At 58.7% G+C, this 16,390-nt stretch overlaps 2 protein-coding genes across 2 annotated transcripts; both read right to left on the bottom strand.

Moving 5' to 3' along the window:
- Positions 1-178: 178 nt before the first annotated feature.
- Positions 179-1,996, bottom strand: LOC309968180 (protein C10). Its single transcript, XM_082849359.1, has 3 exons — positions 1,641-1,996; positions 1,166-1,342; positions 179-407 (listed from the first exon to the last, which is right to left on the bottom strand). Exons 1-3 carry the CDS (start codon positions 1,690-1,692, stop codon positions 256-258), a joined length of 381 nt encoding a protein of 126 aa, XP_082705485.1. The 5' UTR covers positions 1,693-1,996; the 3' UTR covers positions 179-255.
- Positions 1,997-2,905: 909 nt separating this feature from the next.
- On the bottom strand, positions 2,906-14,445 carry ATN1 (atrophin 1). Its single transcript, XM_082849300.1, has 10 exons — positions 14,318-14,445; positions 9,946-10,132; positions 9,538-9,675; positions 9,283-9,396; positions 6,602-8,583; positions 6,227-6,449; positions 5,133-5,829; positions 4,108-4,251; positions 3,599-3,779; positions 2,906-3,429 (listed from the first exon to the last, which is right to left on the bottom strand). The coding sequence occupies exons 2-10, from the start codon at positions 9,970-9,972 to the stop codon at positions 3,396-3,398; spliced, it is 3,540 nt and encodes a 1,179-aa protein (XP_082705426.1). The 5' UTR covers positions 9,973-10,132; positions 14,318-14,445; the 3' UTR covers positions 2,906-3,395.
- Between the last annotated feature and the right edge of the window lie 1,945 nt (positions 14,446-16,390).

Here is a 16,390-nt window from a genome sequence, read left to right as displayed (position 1 = left end):
CAGGGCCCCCCAACCCAGGGCGTTGAGGGGCCGGCCCCTCCCACTCTGCCCCAGAGCTGGTTGGGCCCAGCAGGAGCACAGGGAGGACCCGGACAGGAAGATGGAGCAGCCCGAAAGGCAGAGCGCATCAGGCCAGGACGCAGAGGTTGTCAGGGTCACAAAAGACAGACGGCAAGGCTAAGTCACAGGCACATTTATATCCTCTGGAACACCAAGGTCTTCCCTTCCCCAGCAGTGCCACGGGAGGGCCAACCCTCAGGAGGCGGCCACACTGCCACCCGAAGCAGGCCCGTGGGGCGGCAGGGTCATAGGCGGCAGGAACAGCGCCTTCAGCTTGCCCGACAGGCTGGCAATCTCGGGATCCTGGGCTTCGTAAGACTTGACCAAGCGGGCAAACTTAAGGACACCTGCAAAGGGAAACAGGAGCATCAGTCCACACCCCCAGCGGACGGATGTGTCCAAGGTGGCAGGAGGGGGCAGCGTGAGCCGGAGTCGCTGGCTACTCTGGCTCTGGCCCCAGGTAGCTGTCTGCAAAACGAGACATATGCAGGCCTCTGCCCTGTGTGGTTTGGATCAACTACTGCCTGGTCTACACTGGGGCACAACTGGATGTGATGCAGTGAATGAAAATATCCCGAAGCAGTGTGCTGCCCACCATCAGGTGAACCATGTTAGCACTTTAGTCACAAGACCCCAAAGGATACACATCCACAAGATCACCAGTCCAGAACCAGGAACAGGAGGGCCATGGGCCAGCTGGGCTGAATCAGTAAACACCCTTGGGGAAGACCCTGATCTCCCCAAAGAAACTGAACTGCCAACCCTCAAACAGAAAAGAGTTGAAACACCTTGGAGGGGCTGCAGAACTGTACTGTCATGCAGACACCTCACTACAAGCCGTCAGAACGGGTTTCAGGTCCAACTCGGCTGTGACCTCTGGCACTTTCTAGAGTCTGTTTCCTCATCTTAAAATGGTGTAACAGTATAATTAATGGTAACTAGAAAGCTCACTTCAGACTTCGCTTGGCTCAAGTTCATGAACAGACCCTGGTCTCAGAGTACCAATACTATTAGAGTGTGGCTGCCGCCGTGTGGCGAGAAAAGGGATTACGGCTCGGAGACCCAAGGGATCCATCGCTCTCTCCTCCATCCCCGTCCGACCCACCTTCCCCGTCGCAGCTGAAGCCATAAGCTTTGATAACCTCCTGCTGAATCTGCGTGGCCACGGGCAGCACGAATTGCAGCATCTTGCCCATGTCGTTACACGCGTTGTCCCGAGCCTCGTCCATGCGCACGGCGTTCTCCGGCGCCGAGAACGCCTGGATCACCTCGGCCAGGACCACTGTGCAACAGACGCATCCCGGAAGAAGTCCCGGGTATGCATCGGCGCACGGCCGGCGGGCCCAGCCGAAAACACAAGAAAGAGGGCAGGGAATTATTTAACAGGCTGAAACCATAGTAACCCAAGGAACTCGGCCTCCGAATCTCTCGCTCCAGGAGCAAGGACCCTTGTTAATTGACAGAGTATGGTACCGAGTACCCGCATTTCCCAGCGAACGCAGCCATTTCTCTCGCCCCAGATCTTTTTCCCGCACTCTTCTTTAGCAAGAATCCCATCCGACAACTAAAAGGTTTCTCACCCTTGGCCTGCTCGGCGCTCAACGCTGCAGCTTGAGCAGAGGCGGTCGCCATAGAACAAAAGATACACGTGCAACCGTGCTCGAGAAACAGCCAGGAGAAACAAGCAATATCCTAGAGCGGCTCTCCCAGCGGGCGGGGCGGTAGGGAAATTGCATCAGCTTATGCCGGAAACCTCACGATTCCGCTTCCCTTTCTCCATTTTTAACAACCAATAACGAGCTCGTCGTGAGAATAGTGAGCTAACCTACAATCTGAAATTCTTACAGCTTACTTAAAATTATTCTATTGTTAAAGACAAACTCTATGGTGGGGGGTTTTCCGGCAAAAACCAGAAAACCTACTAGACAAATTCTAAAAGAGCTGTAACACTACCGGAACACGCCCTGGAGAGAAGGTGGCATGTCCACCAACTCCACTATTGGTGAGGGTGAGCTCCCATGGCATTTCCTAATCTTTACTGCTATACAAGCAACAGGACACACTGCAGCTTTCAGAAGGGAAAACAGTATTGAAAAGAACTCTCTTAAATCATCCGTTTCTAGAGTTTGTGAACGTTTGGTACAGGCCTATGCAAATAACTCTATGCCGATTGGCTCAGGAAGAAGCCAGTCACTCCCCTTTAGTTTTTAAGAACGTAGACAAGGATTCGCAGCAGTAAAAGCTTGGCGTTAAAGCGGCTCCCGCACTTTCCGAAAATGGCCTTGTGTCGGGGTGGGGTGGGGGGAAGCTAACGCCCTCTAATTTCCTTTCCCTTCCGGGCGTTTGAAATTGTCACCCACTCCCTCCTCGAACTATAGGGTGGTTAAAACTCCTGCGTTCTGAACGCTTAAACTTATAGCAGCCACGCTCCCTGCACCTCTGCTTCAACACCATTTCTAACTATCCTACGGAAAAGATGCAAGTCTCTGGTGGCCCCTAACTGTGGGGCCAGTGGCAGAAGTGCCTCCCAAGTCTGCGTAGTTGCCTAGAGCTGTCCCAAGCCGCCAGCGTCCTGACTCGCCGGCCTTGGGAGGAAGGCCAAGACCCTGCGCCATAACGGACCCCGTTAGGGCAGAGCCAGAGCTCCAGGACCCCGGGCTCTTCGAGGTCCCCTCTCCAACTCTCCAGGGGCCCCACCCACCTCCGGGCTAGTCTCCGGTGATCCCACAGCTTTCTCTCGAGGCGTCGCCGCGCAGAGACCCACGCCCCCAACCCACGCCCAGTAGCCCACAAAGAAACAGCCACAGACATCTTCCTGGGGAGTCGTGAGGGTGTTTTTGTTTGGTTGGTTTTGTTTGGGATGTTTTTTAAAGAGCGTCATATAGATATTTATATATATAAATTATTAATGTGGGGGAAGGGCGAGGGGCATACATCGCAGTGGGGGGGCGCGCACACGGGGGCTGGGGAGGGGCAGGGGCAGCACACGATGCTACGCAAAACAGCCACATCTAACAGATGAAATAATCACACCAAGGGGTGGGGGAGAGGCGGTGGCCACGGGGGTGGGGCGTGGGGGAGGGAGAAAGGCGGGGGCCAAGGGAGAGGGACCTGGTCCAAGATGCTGTGCGCTTTCCGCCCTCACCCCCGCCCCCTCCCCACCTCCGCACACCACAGGAGCCTTGGCCTTCCATCTGTCCCTTCCTCCTTCCTTCTGCCCAGAGGCCCAGGCCCTGGGACTGAGCGGCACCCCCCTCCGCTCTGAGTGGCAGGCGGGGAGGGAGGCCTCCTGGGTCCAGATGCAGGGGCCACGGGTGCTCTCTTGATCGCAGGTTCTACAGCGGCTTGTCGCTTTCCTTCTTCAGGTGACTGGGGGAAGAGGGGGGCAGAGCAGGAACTGAGAGACTGAGGTCCATCCTGACCTGGCCCCTCTCACAGAGGATGGTGGGGAAGGGGTTCCCCTCCCACGGGAGCCACAGCCCATCCCAGGCGGGCTGAGCTACGTCCCCTCGGGCTGGCCTAGGGCGCCCTGCGGTACCTGTAGTAGTCCTCCTGGGCAGGGAGCGGCACACTGTGCAGCGGGTGATGGGCGTGCAGCCACTGCTGCTGCTCCAGCGCCAAGCGCTGCAGCTCCGCGGACTGCGCGTGCATGGCCTGCAGCTGGTGAGCTGCTGACATCGGGGCAGACAGGGAGGCTGGCAGGTCCCGGTAAGGAGCAGCTGTGGGCAGGAAGGGCAGGGGCCACGTGACTGATGGCGTACTGAGGTAGCCACCTGCTTTACATATAGAGGAGCTGCCACTAATCAACTTAGGTGACAGCCAGCCCAGCAAGTTGCCAGGGGTGGTTAGGATTCAGGCCTCTTAGCCTGGCCCTAAACCCTGTGCCACTCTTGGGCAGGGCCTCAGCCCTCCTACTCCTGTTCCCAGCTCCTCTGGGCACCTCCTCATCCCTCCCCAAGCCCAACCAGGCCAATCCCACCACCTAACTTCCTCCTTTCTGCCCTTCCCTCGTGAGACCTTCCCCAACCCCGAGACCTCCATCCTTACCAAAGAGCTGGTGACGAAGAACTTCGTTCTCGTGCAGAGGGTGAGGAAGAAGGGGGTTGGGGAGGGTCCCAGCTGGGTAGGGGATCCGGGTAAGGTGAGACCCTGAGGCCAGGGGGTCAATGAGAGGGTGCACCGAGGCAGAGGCTGGAGAGTAGAGAAGAGGAAGGTGTCACCAGAGGGAGGTTTGGGGAAAGCCATGCATTTGGGTGAAGGCATCCATGCCTGGGACGAGAGGTGGGCAATCACACACTGGGAGATCCAGTGGATCAAGGAGGCACAGTGGAGGAACTAGGGGCCTGGGAGATGGACAGGGCAAGACCCTACTGCAGTAGGGATGTACAGATGGCAGAGGACAGGAGATTACAGTTGGCAGAGGGACCTGAGGAATAGGGAGGGAGGAGTGGACTGCTGAGAGGAGACGGAAGAGGATTGGAAGTTTAGGAAATGAGACGGGGAGGAGCTTCAAAGAGAGAAAGCACAAGGAGCCTGCAATGAACGTGACTGTGAGGCTAGACGGGGCAGTGTTCTGACAGTAAGAAACGCAGTGAAAAGACAGTGAGTAAAGCTCGTTGTCAACTGTGATCCCAGAGCCACAAGGCTCTCTTTCCAGAAGGTCACAGATCCAGAGGCAGAGAGGAACATGAAACACCTCCGCCAGGGAGGGGAGAAGATGGCAAGAAACAAGAGTTGAATCCAGAGGAAGAAGAAAATAGTTACGTGAAGGCTCAGAGGCAGGGGCTGTGAGGGGAGGAAGACCGTGCTCCTTCAAAGGTTCCCACCTTGGGCCTCTGTCGTGGGTGGGCACCAGACCTGAAGAGGGCTGGGGTGTGGGGAAGGGTCTCCGTGGCAAGGCTGGGGCAGGAGGAGACGGGCTGCGAAGGCAAAGGCCAGGGCAGCAATCTCAGGAGAGAGGCTCAGGCCAGACGTGGGGAGGGAAGTCCTGGCCCGAGGGACAGAAGCACCGATCACTTGCCAGGGCGGCAAGGTGGCCTCAAAGGGCCTGGGCAAGGAAGCAGGAGTCTCACCTGCATGGATGGCATCCTGCTGGTGGAGGTGCAGGTGAGAGTGGATGTGGGAGTGCTGGTGGTGATGGGGGGTCACGTTGAGCATCTGTAGCCGGGCCAGCGGGTCGTTGCCCAGGGCAGCCACCCTTTCTGCATGCTGCCTCTCAGCTGCCAGACGCTCCGCGTAGGACATGTCAGGCCGCAGGGCTGGCCCAGCTGCCAGCGCTAGACGTTCTCTCTCCAGGGGCCCCAGGCTCGGATGAAAGGGGAAAGGGTGCAAGCCAGGTGGGCCAGGCTGCAGAGCCAGGCCCCCGTGTCGGGGGAAGGGATCCAGGCCTGGCCCAGGGACCCCGTGCAGGGGTTCCAGCTCACTAGGCTTCACCTCGAAGCCAGGCTTGAGGCGGTCACGCAGGTCTCGTTCACGGGCTTCCCGCTCCCTCTCCCGGGCTGCTGGGTCACTGCTGTACAGGGCCGGGACATTGTAACCCAGGAGCCCCGGGTCCACTGCCCCCAGGGGCACGTAGAATGGATGGTTGCGATTTCCAGGAGACATGACGTGGGGCCGGGCGTATTCACTGAGGGTGCGCAGGGCTGGAGTGTCGGGACCCAGGTAGGGGGGCACTGTAGCCACAGCACTGCCCGGCTCAAATGGAGGGCGATGAGGCACTGGGCCGAGCGGTGGGCACTCCACTGGAGCACGGCCCTCCTGAGCCAACTTCTGTGGGATACACGGAGAAGCGGGGTCAAAAAGGCAGGTTGGAAAGAGGTGGCTGGCCCTGGTCCTCAGCTGCTCATGTCTCAGCATTGAACACCTAAAGCTTCAACTCATTGGAACTCAGCCCGCCAGGGACTTCCCTGCCCCTTCTCTTCCTATGTAGGTTAGTGGCTCTTCCTGGGATCCACAGGTACTCTGACCTGAGCTTGCCTTCCTCCAGCCCAGAGATGCAGTTCCTCCCGCTGGAATCCTTTGGTCTCCATTTCCTGGGCTGCAGTGGCTCCTCCTCTCCGACAGGTGGCGCATGACCCCACCCACCCCCCCACCCCCCACCCCTCGAGCCTCCCCGAGTCGCGTAGAGGGCGGGCCAGAGGCGGGAGGCGGCGCGCGGTGAACTCACCACGCTGCGTTCCAGCTCGCGCTCCTTTTCGCGCTCGCGCTCCTTCTCGCGTTCCCGCTCGCGCTCGCGCTCCTTTTCTTCGCGCGCGCGCTGCTCGGCCTCGCGCCGCACCTTCTCCACCAGGTCGGCTCGCTTCTTGGCCAGCTTGGAGCCCTCCAGCGGCACGAAGTACAGATCGCTGCGCGCGCACGAGTTAAAGCCGCGGTCCAGGTGTTTGTTGAACCTGCCGGGCGCGGAGGCAGCGCGCGCTCAGCCCCTGCGAGCGGCCCCGCACCAGCGGCCGAGACCAGAGCCTGGAGTACTTTGAAAAGCACCACACGAACGAATGCAAGGCCCGTCCCGCGCCCGCCACCCCACCCCCACCCCGCCTCTCACCTGGCCGACTGGCTGGCGTGGCTGGGCACGTCTACCACCTTGGGAGGGGGCGAGGGGCTGCGGGCCGGGGGCGCCGGGCTCTCGGGGGTCTCATATTCCTCAGCCGGCTCCTGTTTGATCTGCGTGGCGCTCAGGGGCGGCCCTGAGGCGGGGGCCGCAGACGGTGGTGGCAGGGATGACAGGCCCGAGGGCCCTGCAGGCGGCAGCGGCCCGGTCCCCACCGTGGGCGAGCCCGGCTTGAAGGTCCCTGGGCCTGCGGGTGGCGAGGCGCCTCGGTAGCCCGGTGGGGTCCCCGTTCGGAAGGAGGGCGGGGACCCCGGCTTGTATCCGGGCGGGGTGGCTGTCTTGTAGGCCCCTGGGGACGGGGCTCGCTTGCCATACGGTGGGGGCCCAGGTGGGGAGGCTGTCTTGTAGCCTGCTGGCGAGGAAGCCACCGTGGCAATGACCGTGGAAAGCGTAGACGAGGAGGTGGTGACCGGAGGCACCGGTGGGAAGGGGTAGGGCGCCCCTTGGGGGCCCTGGGAAGGAGAGGGGTGTGAACACGGGTAGGACCCTTGAGAGGAGGAAGAGGCATTGGAAGAGGAAGAGGCTGGGGGGCCGCTGGGACCTGCTTGGCTGTAGGCCACCTGGCTGTGAGGTGGAGGCAGGTGTGCGGGCCCTGGTGGGTAAGGCCTCAGAGACCCCAGTGAGGGAGACATGGCATAGGGGTGTGCGTGGTGGGAGCTACCGCTCTCCAGGGAGTGAGGATATGCCCCGGGTGGAGGGGGCCCAGAGCCCCCATGGTGCTGCTGCTGCTGCTGCTGTTGCTGGTGGTGGTGGTGATGTGTCGGGACTGGCGGGTGGGCAGCGGATTGGCCTCCAGCTGAAGGAGGGAGGGGGCCTGGGTGGGCATTGCTGTTGGCCAAGAGGCGGCCGTAGGGAGGAGGTGGGGGGGGACCCTGGCTCCACACAGCTTGGGATGGGAGAGAAGGCTGAGTATACTTGGGTGGCTGATTGGAGACAGAGAGGCTGGTGGGGGGAGGGAAGGAGTGGGGATAACTGGGCAGTGCCTGGGAAGCTGGGTACTGGGAGGCCGAGGCCGAGGCAGAAGAACTGGAAGAGGAGGCTGCTGCAGAGCTGCTGCTAGAGGACGAATAAGGATACCTCATTGGCGGGGCGGGAGCAGAAGAGGTGGACGCAGCGGGCAAAGGGTGGGGTGACGGAGCGAGAGTGGGGCCCTTCTCTGGGCCGGGAGGAAGTCCACCCATACCCTGCCCCATGGCATGGGGGGAGGGCAGATGCCCAGCTAGCGGCTGGGCCCCCAGGCCAGGAGGAGAGGCGGAGGCATTGTTAAGGGGCCTCAGGGCAGGCGGGGGAGGCAGGTTTGGTGTCACATGGGGGAAGGTGGCTGGTGGTGGAGCAGACGGTAGGTTTCCACCACCAGCTGGAGTGTTGGGTGGCTTTGTTGGGGGAGCCCCACCAGCCCCAGAGCCTGATATTGAAATGGGGGTGGGGGGCTGGGGGTGCTGCTTACCCCCACTAGGGGCCCCCACTGAAGCGGCAGCCCCTCCTCCCTTGGGGCCCACTGGGGGTCCAGACAGAACTCCTCCACCAGCGCCCCCAGGATAGAGCTGTGGATGAGGGGGAGGGGCCCCTGGAGGAGCCTGGAACATTCGAGATGTGGGAGGCTCCATGGGAGCATGATACCCAGTGGGTGTCCCAGAAGGATGGGATTCAAAGCCAGGCTCTGGCTGTCGGGGGGTGCTCTCTGGAGGGGGAGGGGAGGGAGGAAAGAGTGGAGGTGGATGGTAGGGGCGGGCTGGGCCCTGGGACAGGCCAGAAGACGAGTCGGAGTCATTCTCCACGCTTCCAGGGCTGTAGATGCTGGGGGACGTGCTTCGGTTATCCTGGTCGATATCCCTAGGGTCGCTGCTGCCATCATCATTGAGGCTCCGCCCATCCAAGCTATCCAGATCTGAGGGAGACTGTGGCCGAGGGAGCTCCTGCGGTAGAAGAGGGACGGCCATTTCTCCCTTCCCTTTTCCTTCCTTGCTTCTGGATTGGGGGCCTCCCTCGCACAAAATAACCTCCCGCTCACAGCACACCACTGTGCCACGATGCGCTGAGTACTCCTGCTGGAGCCCACCTCCCTGCCATCCGGGGGTTCCCCCACTCTCCCCGCGGTCTCTGCTGCTCCCCAGCAGCCGCCTGAGTTCCCTCCTCGAGTGTCCACCTCTAGCACCTTCTCCCAGTCCACAGCTGAACCCAAATCCCTGTCTTCCACCCACCAGCCCATCTGCCATCCTCTCGTCTCATCCACCCCTTTAACTACACATCCCAGAAACCACTGGTTCTTAAAAAGACCACCTCTGCATGCTCCTTATGATTTATTTGTTCCTTCCACTGAGACTCCTCAGCCTGGATCTCCTCCCCAGCCCCTGCATGAAAGCCAGCACCTAGAAAAGGAGAGGCTAGAATCCCCACACTCTTCCCGTCCCCTTCCGGCCCTGCCTGATCATCTGCCAGTCTGGCCAAGGCTCTGAAGATCTGACCGACACACAGACAGGCTACTTTAATAAGCGCTAGGATAAGACTCTTCTCGCACGTTCCAGGCAAAACTAAAATAAGAACTGTGAGCAAAAGGAAGTTTGGGTGAAAGAATGGTCAGAACATGGGTCAGGGTGGCTGCAAGCGTCTCCCACCTCAGTTTTGGTCTTTTTCGGCGCGTTGGTCTCCTCACTTTCACTCTCCGAGATCTCCTCACTCCGGCCCTGCTTGCTCACCTTTGGGGTGGAGGCTTCCTCCACTCGGGCCTTCTGTTAGAAAGAAAATGCCTGTCCTATACCTCGCGAGCTCCACCAGGACCCTCAGCCAGACAGGAGGTTCCCCCCAACACACATACACACCATCAGCCCTGGTGCCTGGGCAGCCTGTGGCAGGACATGGGGACAGAATACCTTGGCCGTCTGCCTAGACTTCTCGGCTTTGCCATCGCTGCTGGACGTGCTGACCCCTCCAGGCGAGGCCCGGCCCCTCGATCTCAGTTCTTCCCGGGGCCCAGGGGCCTCTTTCTTCCGTCCACTCCTCATTGACATCTGAGGGAGAAGGAGGCAAGCAGGTCATGTCGTTTTCTACCTTGTGCCTCACTTCATCATGTGCCTTATTTCTACTCTCCCCCCGCCAGCGGGTGTCCCAGAAGGATGGGGTTCAAAGCCAGGCTCGTCTGCTGGGGGGTGGAGGTGCTGCCTGGCGGTGGAAGAGAGGAAAGAGTGGAGCTGGGTGGCAGGGGCGGGCTGGGCCCTGGGACAGGCCAGAAGCTTCCCTGCCCTTGATCTTTCGTGTTTCTCATTTTAGCTCCTACTCACTGAGTCTTTATTCTGTCGTGTCTTCATTCTTCAGGCTGTGGAGACCCCATTCTCCTCCGCCTGGGCAGCTGAATACAGAAACTTATCTGCTTCACCCTAAGTTCCCCACAGCTGTGGCCTAGGAAGCAGGATCTCCAAGTTTCCAGTACAGGCACCTGGAACTCACACGGTCTGTTTTCAGTGAAGCCTGTTGGAAAAAGACCATCAGCGTCTCCAAATTGGGGAACACTAGTCTGAAGGGGACACTACCGTGCCTGTCAAGGGGCTGAGTAAGCAGCCCAGCCATGAGACACTGCTGGCGTGCCCATGGGTCGTCCCAGCCGCCTGTGAGGGCAACTCTGCCGGCAACAGCATCCCTTTCATCTCGTGGGAAGGCAGAAAACGCCGAGGTGCCTGTGCACCCCAGTTCAGGAGATCACACCGCGTCACCCTTCGTGATCCCTAGGAAATAGATGCACACACACGAATTCCAGAGCCTTTAAAAGGAGCATAAGGAAATGTAGCTGAAGTATTAGCTGATTTACGGAGTACCTTCTTTCCGTCAAGCCCTTACGTGTACAATTTCATTTAATATTTACAACCAACCCTGAAAAGGAGGTGTTCTTATTATCCCCATTATACAGGTGAAGAAACCGAGGCTCAAAGATTGTGACTGTGACTTGCCCAACTTCGTGTGATAAATACACAGTGAGGAACCAGTGACAGCAGCAGAACCAAGCCCCATCTCCCTGACTTCAAAGCCCATGCTCGCTCTTCAGTACTTAGCTGTACTCTCATCAGAAGTTGGTGGGGAGAATTCTCAGAAGGCCTAGATCAGTCCCAGAGATATGAAAAGAATCTTTTTTCACATCAGAGTAGGTGGGAGAACAATGTCCCATTCTACAGTGCAAAGGCACACAGCCCGACCAAGGCCAAGACCAAACCTAGGTATCCCCAAAGTGCAGAACTTCAATTCTGAGAGTCTCGTAAGACCCCTGCTCTAGTGCTTGCATTCCCTATGGCTAGAGGAGAAGTCCAGGCTCTCACTCTACCAACCAAATCAGTGAATAACAGTGGGTAAACGAGACAAATGTACACATTTGTAAGCCTGTCTTCCCACCTGGCTTAGACAGGGACTCATCCCTCCTCACGGCCTAGCTATATAGCCAGTAATTTTCATTTGCACGTGTTTGTATTTCTTGCGAAGTGTCACATCTCTCCATATTACTAACCGTAAGATCTTCTGAGAACAAAAATGATATCTTCTTACAGTTTTCTTCCTTTCTCTATTCCCCACAGATGCCATGTATATATGGATGTTCTGGTCTGTTCTTGCTACTGACCTTTAAACCCACTAACTTCAGTAGGTCTTCTCGAATGAAGTGCTGCTGGCCTCAGTGCAAATGGAGTAGGCTTAACCACCTATTCTGAGTTAGTTAGGAGGCCTGGCTAGGGAAATAGCCTTTCTACATTCTGTAGCACTATTTTTCCCAAGGAATACAGAGTAAATACCTCTCACTCACCTCCACTGAACCCTACTGAGGCATGCAGTGAGGGGTGAGCCTAACCTTTCCAGGAAACTTAATAACAATTTACTTACTTAGAGTCCCGAAATAGCTGGGACGGAGCCCCCTGTCTTCTGAACTTACAGCTGGTGCTCTGCCCAGTACACCAGCCATTTCTCTTCCATTACAACTATTACTACACTTTTGAGTTGTTGTGTGAATTGGTTTTCAAATACTGTCAACGCCCCCCCCCCCCCCCCCCCGCAAAGAACAAAACCCAACATAACAAAAGGGGAAAACAATCCTAACAAAAGCACGAGAGATGACCGGGGTGTCTTTGCCAGTCCCTTAAAGGAGGGTGCTCATCTCTCCTTCCTATCACAGAACCTGTTCATGGTTGGTGAGAGGCAGGGGATCCAATAGGTCAGAGAAAGGCAGGGATGTACCTGAAGAACAGAGCAAGCCTCGCGTGGCCCTCCCCCACCTCAACTTCTTTAATCAGTTAAAATCTGATAAAATTAGCAATGAGTAGCTCTGAAGGAGAAAAGCAGTCGTAAAAGGGTAGGTGACCCTGGGGAGAAGGAGTGGCAGGAGAGAGAAGGAGGTAGGGCTGGTTATATATACATTCCTGAACCTAGAGCACCAACAAGCTGAGCTACCCTCCTTCCTGTCCTAGTAGCCGGTCACTGTAACTCCGATCTATCTACAAGCACCTACTATGTGTCTGCAAAACACTAAGCACATTCAACTTCGGCACCTTACCGCAAAAGCAAAAGGATAAAGGCCAGATTGCGGAGGTGAAAACGTGAAAAATAGGGAAAGAGTCTCTAAGTAAGAACAAGAAAAGAAATTAAGGGAGAAATCTGAGGAGGCTGTCTGAAGGAATACACTCGAGGCACAAGGCTTTCTAGGATGGGCTTGCAGGGTGAATTCCAGGATCTTTGGCCCAGCCTCCACCATCATTCCAGACCTGCCAGACTCACAAGCCAGTCCTAGATAACAGTGCAGCCCAGACCAGCAGATAACAAGGCACTGGCCTAAGCCTGAGAATCTACAGTTGTCAGAGGGGCCTCAGATATCATCTTATCTATAATCCCTTCATCTGATAATGAAGCTGAGGCTCAAAGAAATAAGAAGTGACTTGACCAAGGTCACAGTTAGTTAGAGGTACAGCCAGGACTAGACCCAGGTCTCCCGACTCCTGTTCTGGAGTATTTCCACTACACCAGGCTGTTCCACGGCCCTCTCCCCCGGGCCACCCTCACCTGGGATGGGCATGGAGAGCCCAGCCATTCCTACAAGGTCAGAGAAACAGAAGGTCCAAGGTTAGCTGAGGGAAGGGGTCGCTGTGGGGGATAGTCTGGGAAAGACGAAAAGGGATACTTGGGAAGGAAGACTCAAGTTTAAGAAAATGGAAGAATACCTGTGCAAAGAAGCAAAAAGACTATACAGAAAGTCCCTAATAATGAACTACCAAAGGATGGTATAACTTGGAACAGGAGCATTTCTATCCCCCCACCACGCCTAAAGGGAGGGTCTTAGAGAAACAACTATGACCTGCAGGTAATATGTCTACCTTTTTCCCAAAGACAGCTGGATGGAAGGGGGTGGACCCCTTGGGGAACCTCCTCTCCATGAGCAGCTCCAGAAACATCCTCCAGAACCCAGCCAAGAGTTCCAAGGGCACAGCCAAAGGCCCCATCAAGATTCTGAACCCCCATCTATTAGACATCCCGCTGGATCATTGCCATGGCAACAAAATGGCAGAACTTGCTCCTCTACAGTCCATTCCTGGGGTCCAGCTGCCAGCAACTCCCCCTACAGTTGCCAAAGCAGCTCCTGTCCTCCTATAGCACCCTCAGGGAAGGGAGCTTAAGAGTACCTACCCCAGTAGAAATAAGTCCACGCACAAAGGGAAATCTCTGGGCACAAAACAGTAATGAAGGTCCACCCCCTCTTAAGGAAACCGCAGCTAGAGGGGCAGTGGGTGCTCTGCGGATTTGAGGATGGGGGTCACAACTTGTCTGGAGTGCCTATAAGACTGCCCAATTCTCTCCTCTGTTTCCACCCTCCCAGAAACCCTTGCTCCCTGACTCTCCCTTCAGGGTTCCAGTCTTCCTCATCAGTTGCAGGAGGACCCACACTACTGGGCCCCAGTGTGCCCCTCTCCAAGAAGTACCTGTGTCTGAGATTGGAAAAACAAGGTCAGAGGTGACCCGGGGTAGGGGAAAGAAAACTGAGTCACAAAGGCATCACTTTCCCACTTCCACCCGGGAACACGCCGGGTTCTTCTTCTCAAAGGTGGCCCTCTCAGAGCCCCCGTTTCCCCAGGTTCCATTCTCCTCCCTCATCAGCTACAATCCCTCTCTTCCCACCTACCACACCCCTTCCCCATTTCCCAACTCCCTTCTACACCTAGCACCCCGAACCCCGGGCTCTGAAACCCGGGTTCTGGGCCTTTGGGGCTTTTCCTGGAGTCCTCATGCCCTACCTCGCTGCCATCTCTCCATTCCTTTTTGCCTTCGCCCCGAAGCCCCCTCACGGGCATCCCATTTTTCCTCCGCCGATCCTCCACCTCAGGGTTCCTCTTTGGGTCCCAGGGTCCTGGCTACCCTCCTGCCCCATCAGCCCTCCTCCTGAGATCCTCCCACCTCCCCCCACCTTCCCGATCCTCCGGGTGCCCCGGCCCCCATCCCTCCTCGGGGGCCGTCCCCACCCCCTGAGCCCCCAACCTCAGGCCAGGCAGTGCCCGCAGTGGGGTACCGGATCGGGAAAATAACAAATGGAGGCGGCGGCGGCGGCGGGAGGGGGAACTACGAGGGGTGGGGGTGGGGAGCCGCGGGCCAGAACCCGGGCGGGCCCGAGGCCCGGGCCGCGGCAGATCTTACCTGGTTGTAGCTCGGGACGGCTGGCTGGCTCCGAGCGGGATTCGGGGCTCCGGCGCCTCCGGGGGGCGGCGGCGGCCGCTCCCCCGCCCCCCTCTCCTCTTCCCGGCTTCAGTCGCCGCCGCGACGGCGGCGGCGGCGGCCCCGATCCCCCCGGAGGGCGGCCCCCATCCCCCCTTCTACCCCACCTGGCCCCGATCACCCGCCCGCCTCCGGAGCAAATCCCGATCCCCGCTCTCGCTCGGCCCCTCCCCAGGCCTGCCGCCTCCCCAGGCCACCCGGAACGCCCGGGCCGCGCAGCCCGCCCCCGCCGCGCCGCCGCCCGCCCCCGCGGCCCGGCTGGCGCTCCGCTCGGCTCCGACCCGCCGCCCGCCGCCCGCGCCCGCCCCGCGCAGCCTGCAGTCGCGCGATCCCCGGCCCCCTAGGCGGCCTCCGCCCGCGGCCCCCGCCCCTTCCCGGGCGGTCGTCTCCCTCGCCCCCTCCTGGCCCCTCCCGGAGGCCGGCGGTCCCCCCGAAACGGGTCCCGGCCCCAGGCCCCGGCCCGACGCGGGGCTGCGGGCGGGCGGGCTGGGCTGCGCGTCCGGCGACTCGCACAGGAAAGCGGACGGCGAAGGGAGGGCGCTTGGGAGAGGGGGATGGGAGAAGGGAGGAAGAGGGAGAAGGAGGGAGCGCGGAGGAACGGAGGAGAGAGGGGCCGGGAGGGAGCCGCTAGGGAGGGAGGGAGCGCGAGGCGAGCGGCGAGGCGAGGGGGGGGAGGGGGATCCGGAGAAGGGGAGGCGCCGGGCGAGTTGTCAGAGACAGAGGCCGAGGGGGCCTGGGCGCGGGGAGGGGTTCGCTCAGGCGGAATGCGGGGAGCCCGCGGGCCTGGCGCGGGAGAGGGCTAGGTAGGAGGGGCCGTGGGTTGTATGGGCAGTTATGAGGGGGGCTGGAGAAGTTTGGGGGCCAAGGGGTGTGCGGTAGAGGTGAGGGGGGGAGCCTGTGGGTTTGTGGCAGAGATGGGGTAATGGAGTTAGGTTGGAGAGATGGAGTTTCTTGGGGGCCACGGGGGCAGTGAGGTGTGTGACAAGGGGAGGGGAAAGAAGCTTGGGGTGACAGCGTCTTTGGCAAACGTGTAGCAGAAGAGCTTTGGGAGGGCATTTGTGAGAGAGAATGGGATGGAAGTTTGGGGTCATAAGGAGGGGAAGAAATTGAAAAGATGGAGACATACACGGGAGGATGGGGTTTCTGGACGAGAGTGAAGAGTTTGGGGGTGATTGGTGTTGGGAAAAGAACTGCAAATATAAGAATTGGGGGTAATGACAAGTCTAGAGATGTCATGTGGAGAGAGAAGGGAAAGCAAGAGGAACCTTAAGAAAGGATGGAGACGTAGGACCAGATGCAGATTCTAGGGTTCTGGGTGGGAGAGGAAAGTGGAAGATGGGGCGGGGGTGGGGGGGATGGCTGGATTCCAGGGGGGGCGGGGGAGTGGTTTCCAAAAGAGCTGTGGAGGGTTTCGTTTGGCAAGACAAAGTAGATAGAATGGGGTGCGGGTGGAAGGGAGTGGTAATGAAGATGAGAAAGAAATGTAAGACAGACAAGGCCTTTGGTGGCCATGCGGAGGAGGAGGGAAATTCAGTGATAGGGAGGACAAGCCAGGGGAGATGGAAAGGGAAAGCAGTAGAAGGAAATGGTAGGAATGGGGGCGCATGAGCGTTCATTTATGGGAGTGGGACACCATCCTCAGGCCCTCTGGCTGGTAGCAGCTCCATTTTCCTTCTCAAATCTGTACAAAGTAATCACTCACAGTACTTTGGGCTACAGGGAAGGGGTCGGGTGGGGATTAGGCTCCACGTGGAGACAACCCCTGGTGCCCAGGTTCCCCCATCGCGATCATTCTAATGTGGAGACAGCTCCACCGCAGACCCCTCTCCAGGCAGCCTCTGCCCCTGACAGTCCCCAGCCACTCCCAGTCTTCAGCCAGGAGGCCAGCACCCCCAGTCCCCACCCCCAGAGCCTCCTGGGCTCTCTCCCTGCCCCACACCGAGCAGCAACATCTCTCAGGACAAAGGACACCAAGACGCTGGGTGATTTTTGGCA

Source organism: Leucopleurus acutus, assembly GCF_964270905.1.
Source record: "Leucopleurus acutus genome assembly, chromosome: 11".
Lineage (NCBI taxonomy): Eukaryota > Metazoa > Chordata > Mammalia > Artiodactyla > Delphinidae > Leucopleurus > Leucopleurus acutus.
This window is presented reverse-complemented; position numbering and strand designations above follow the sequence as displayed.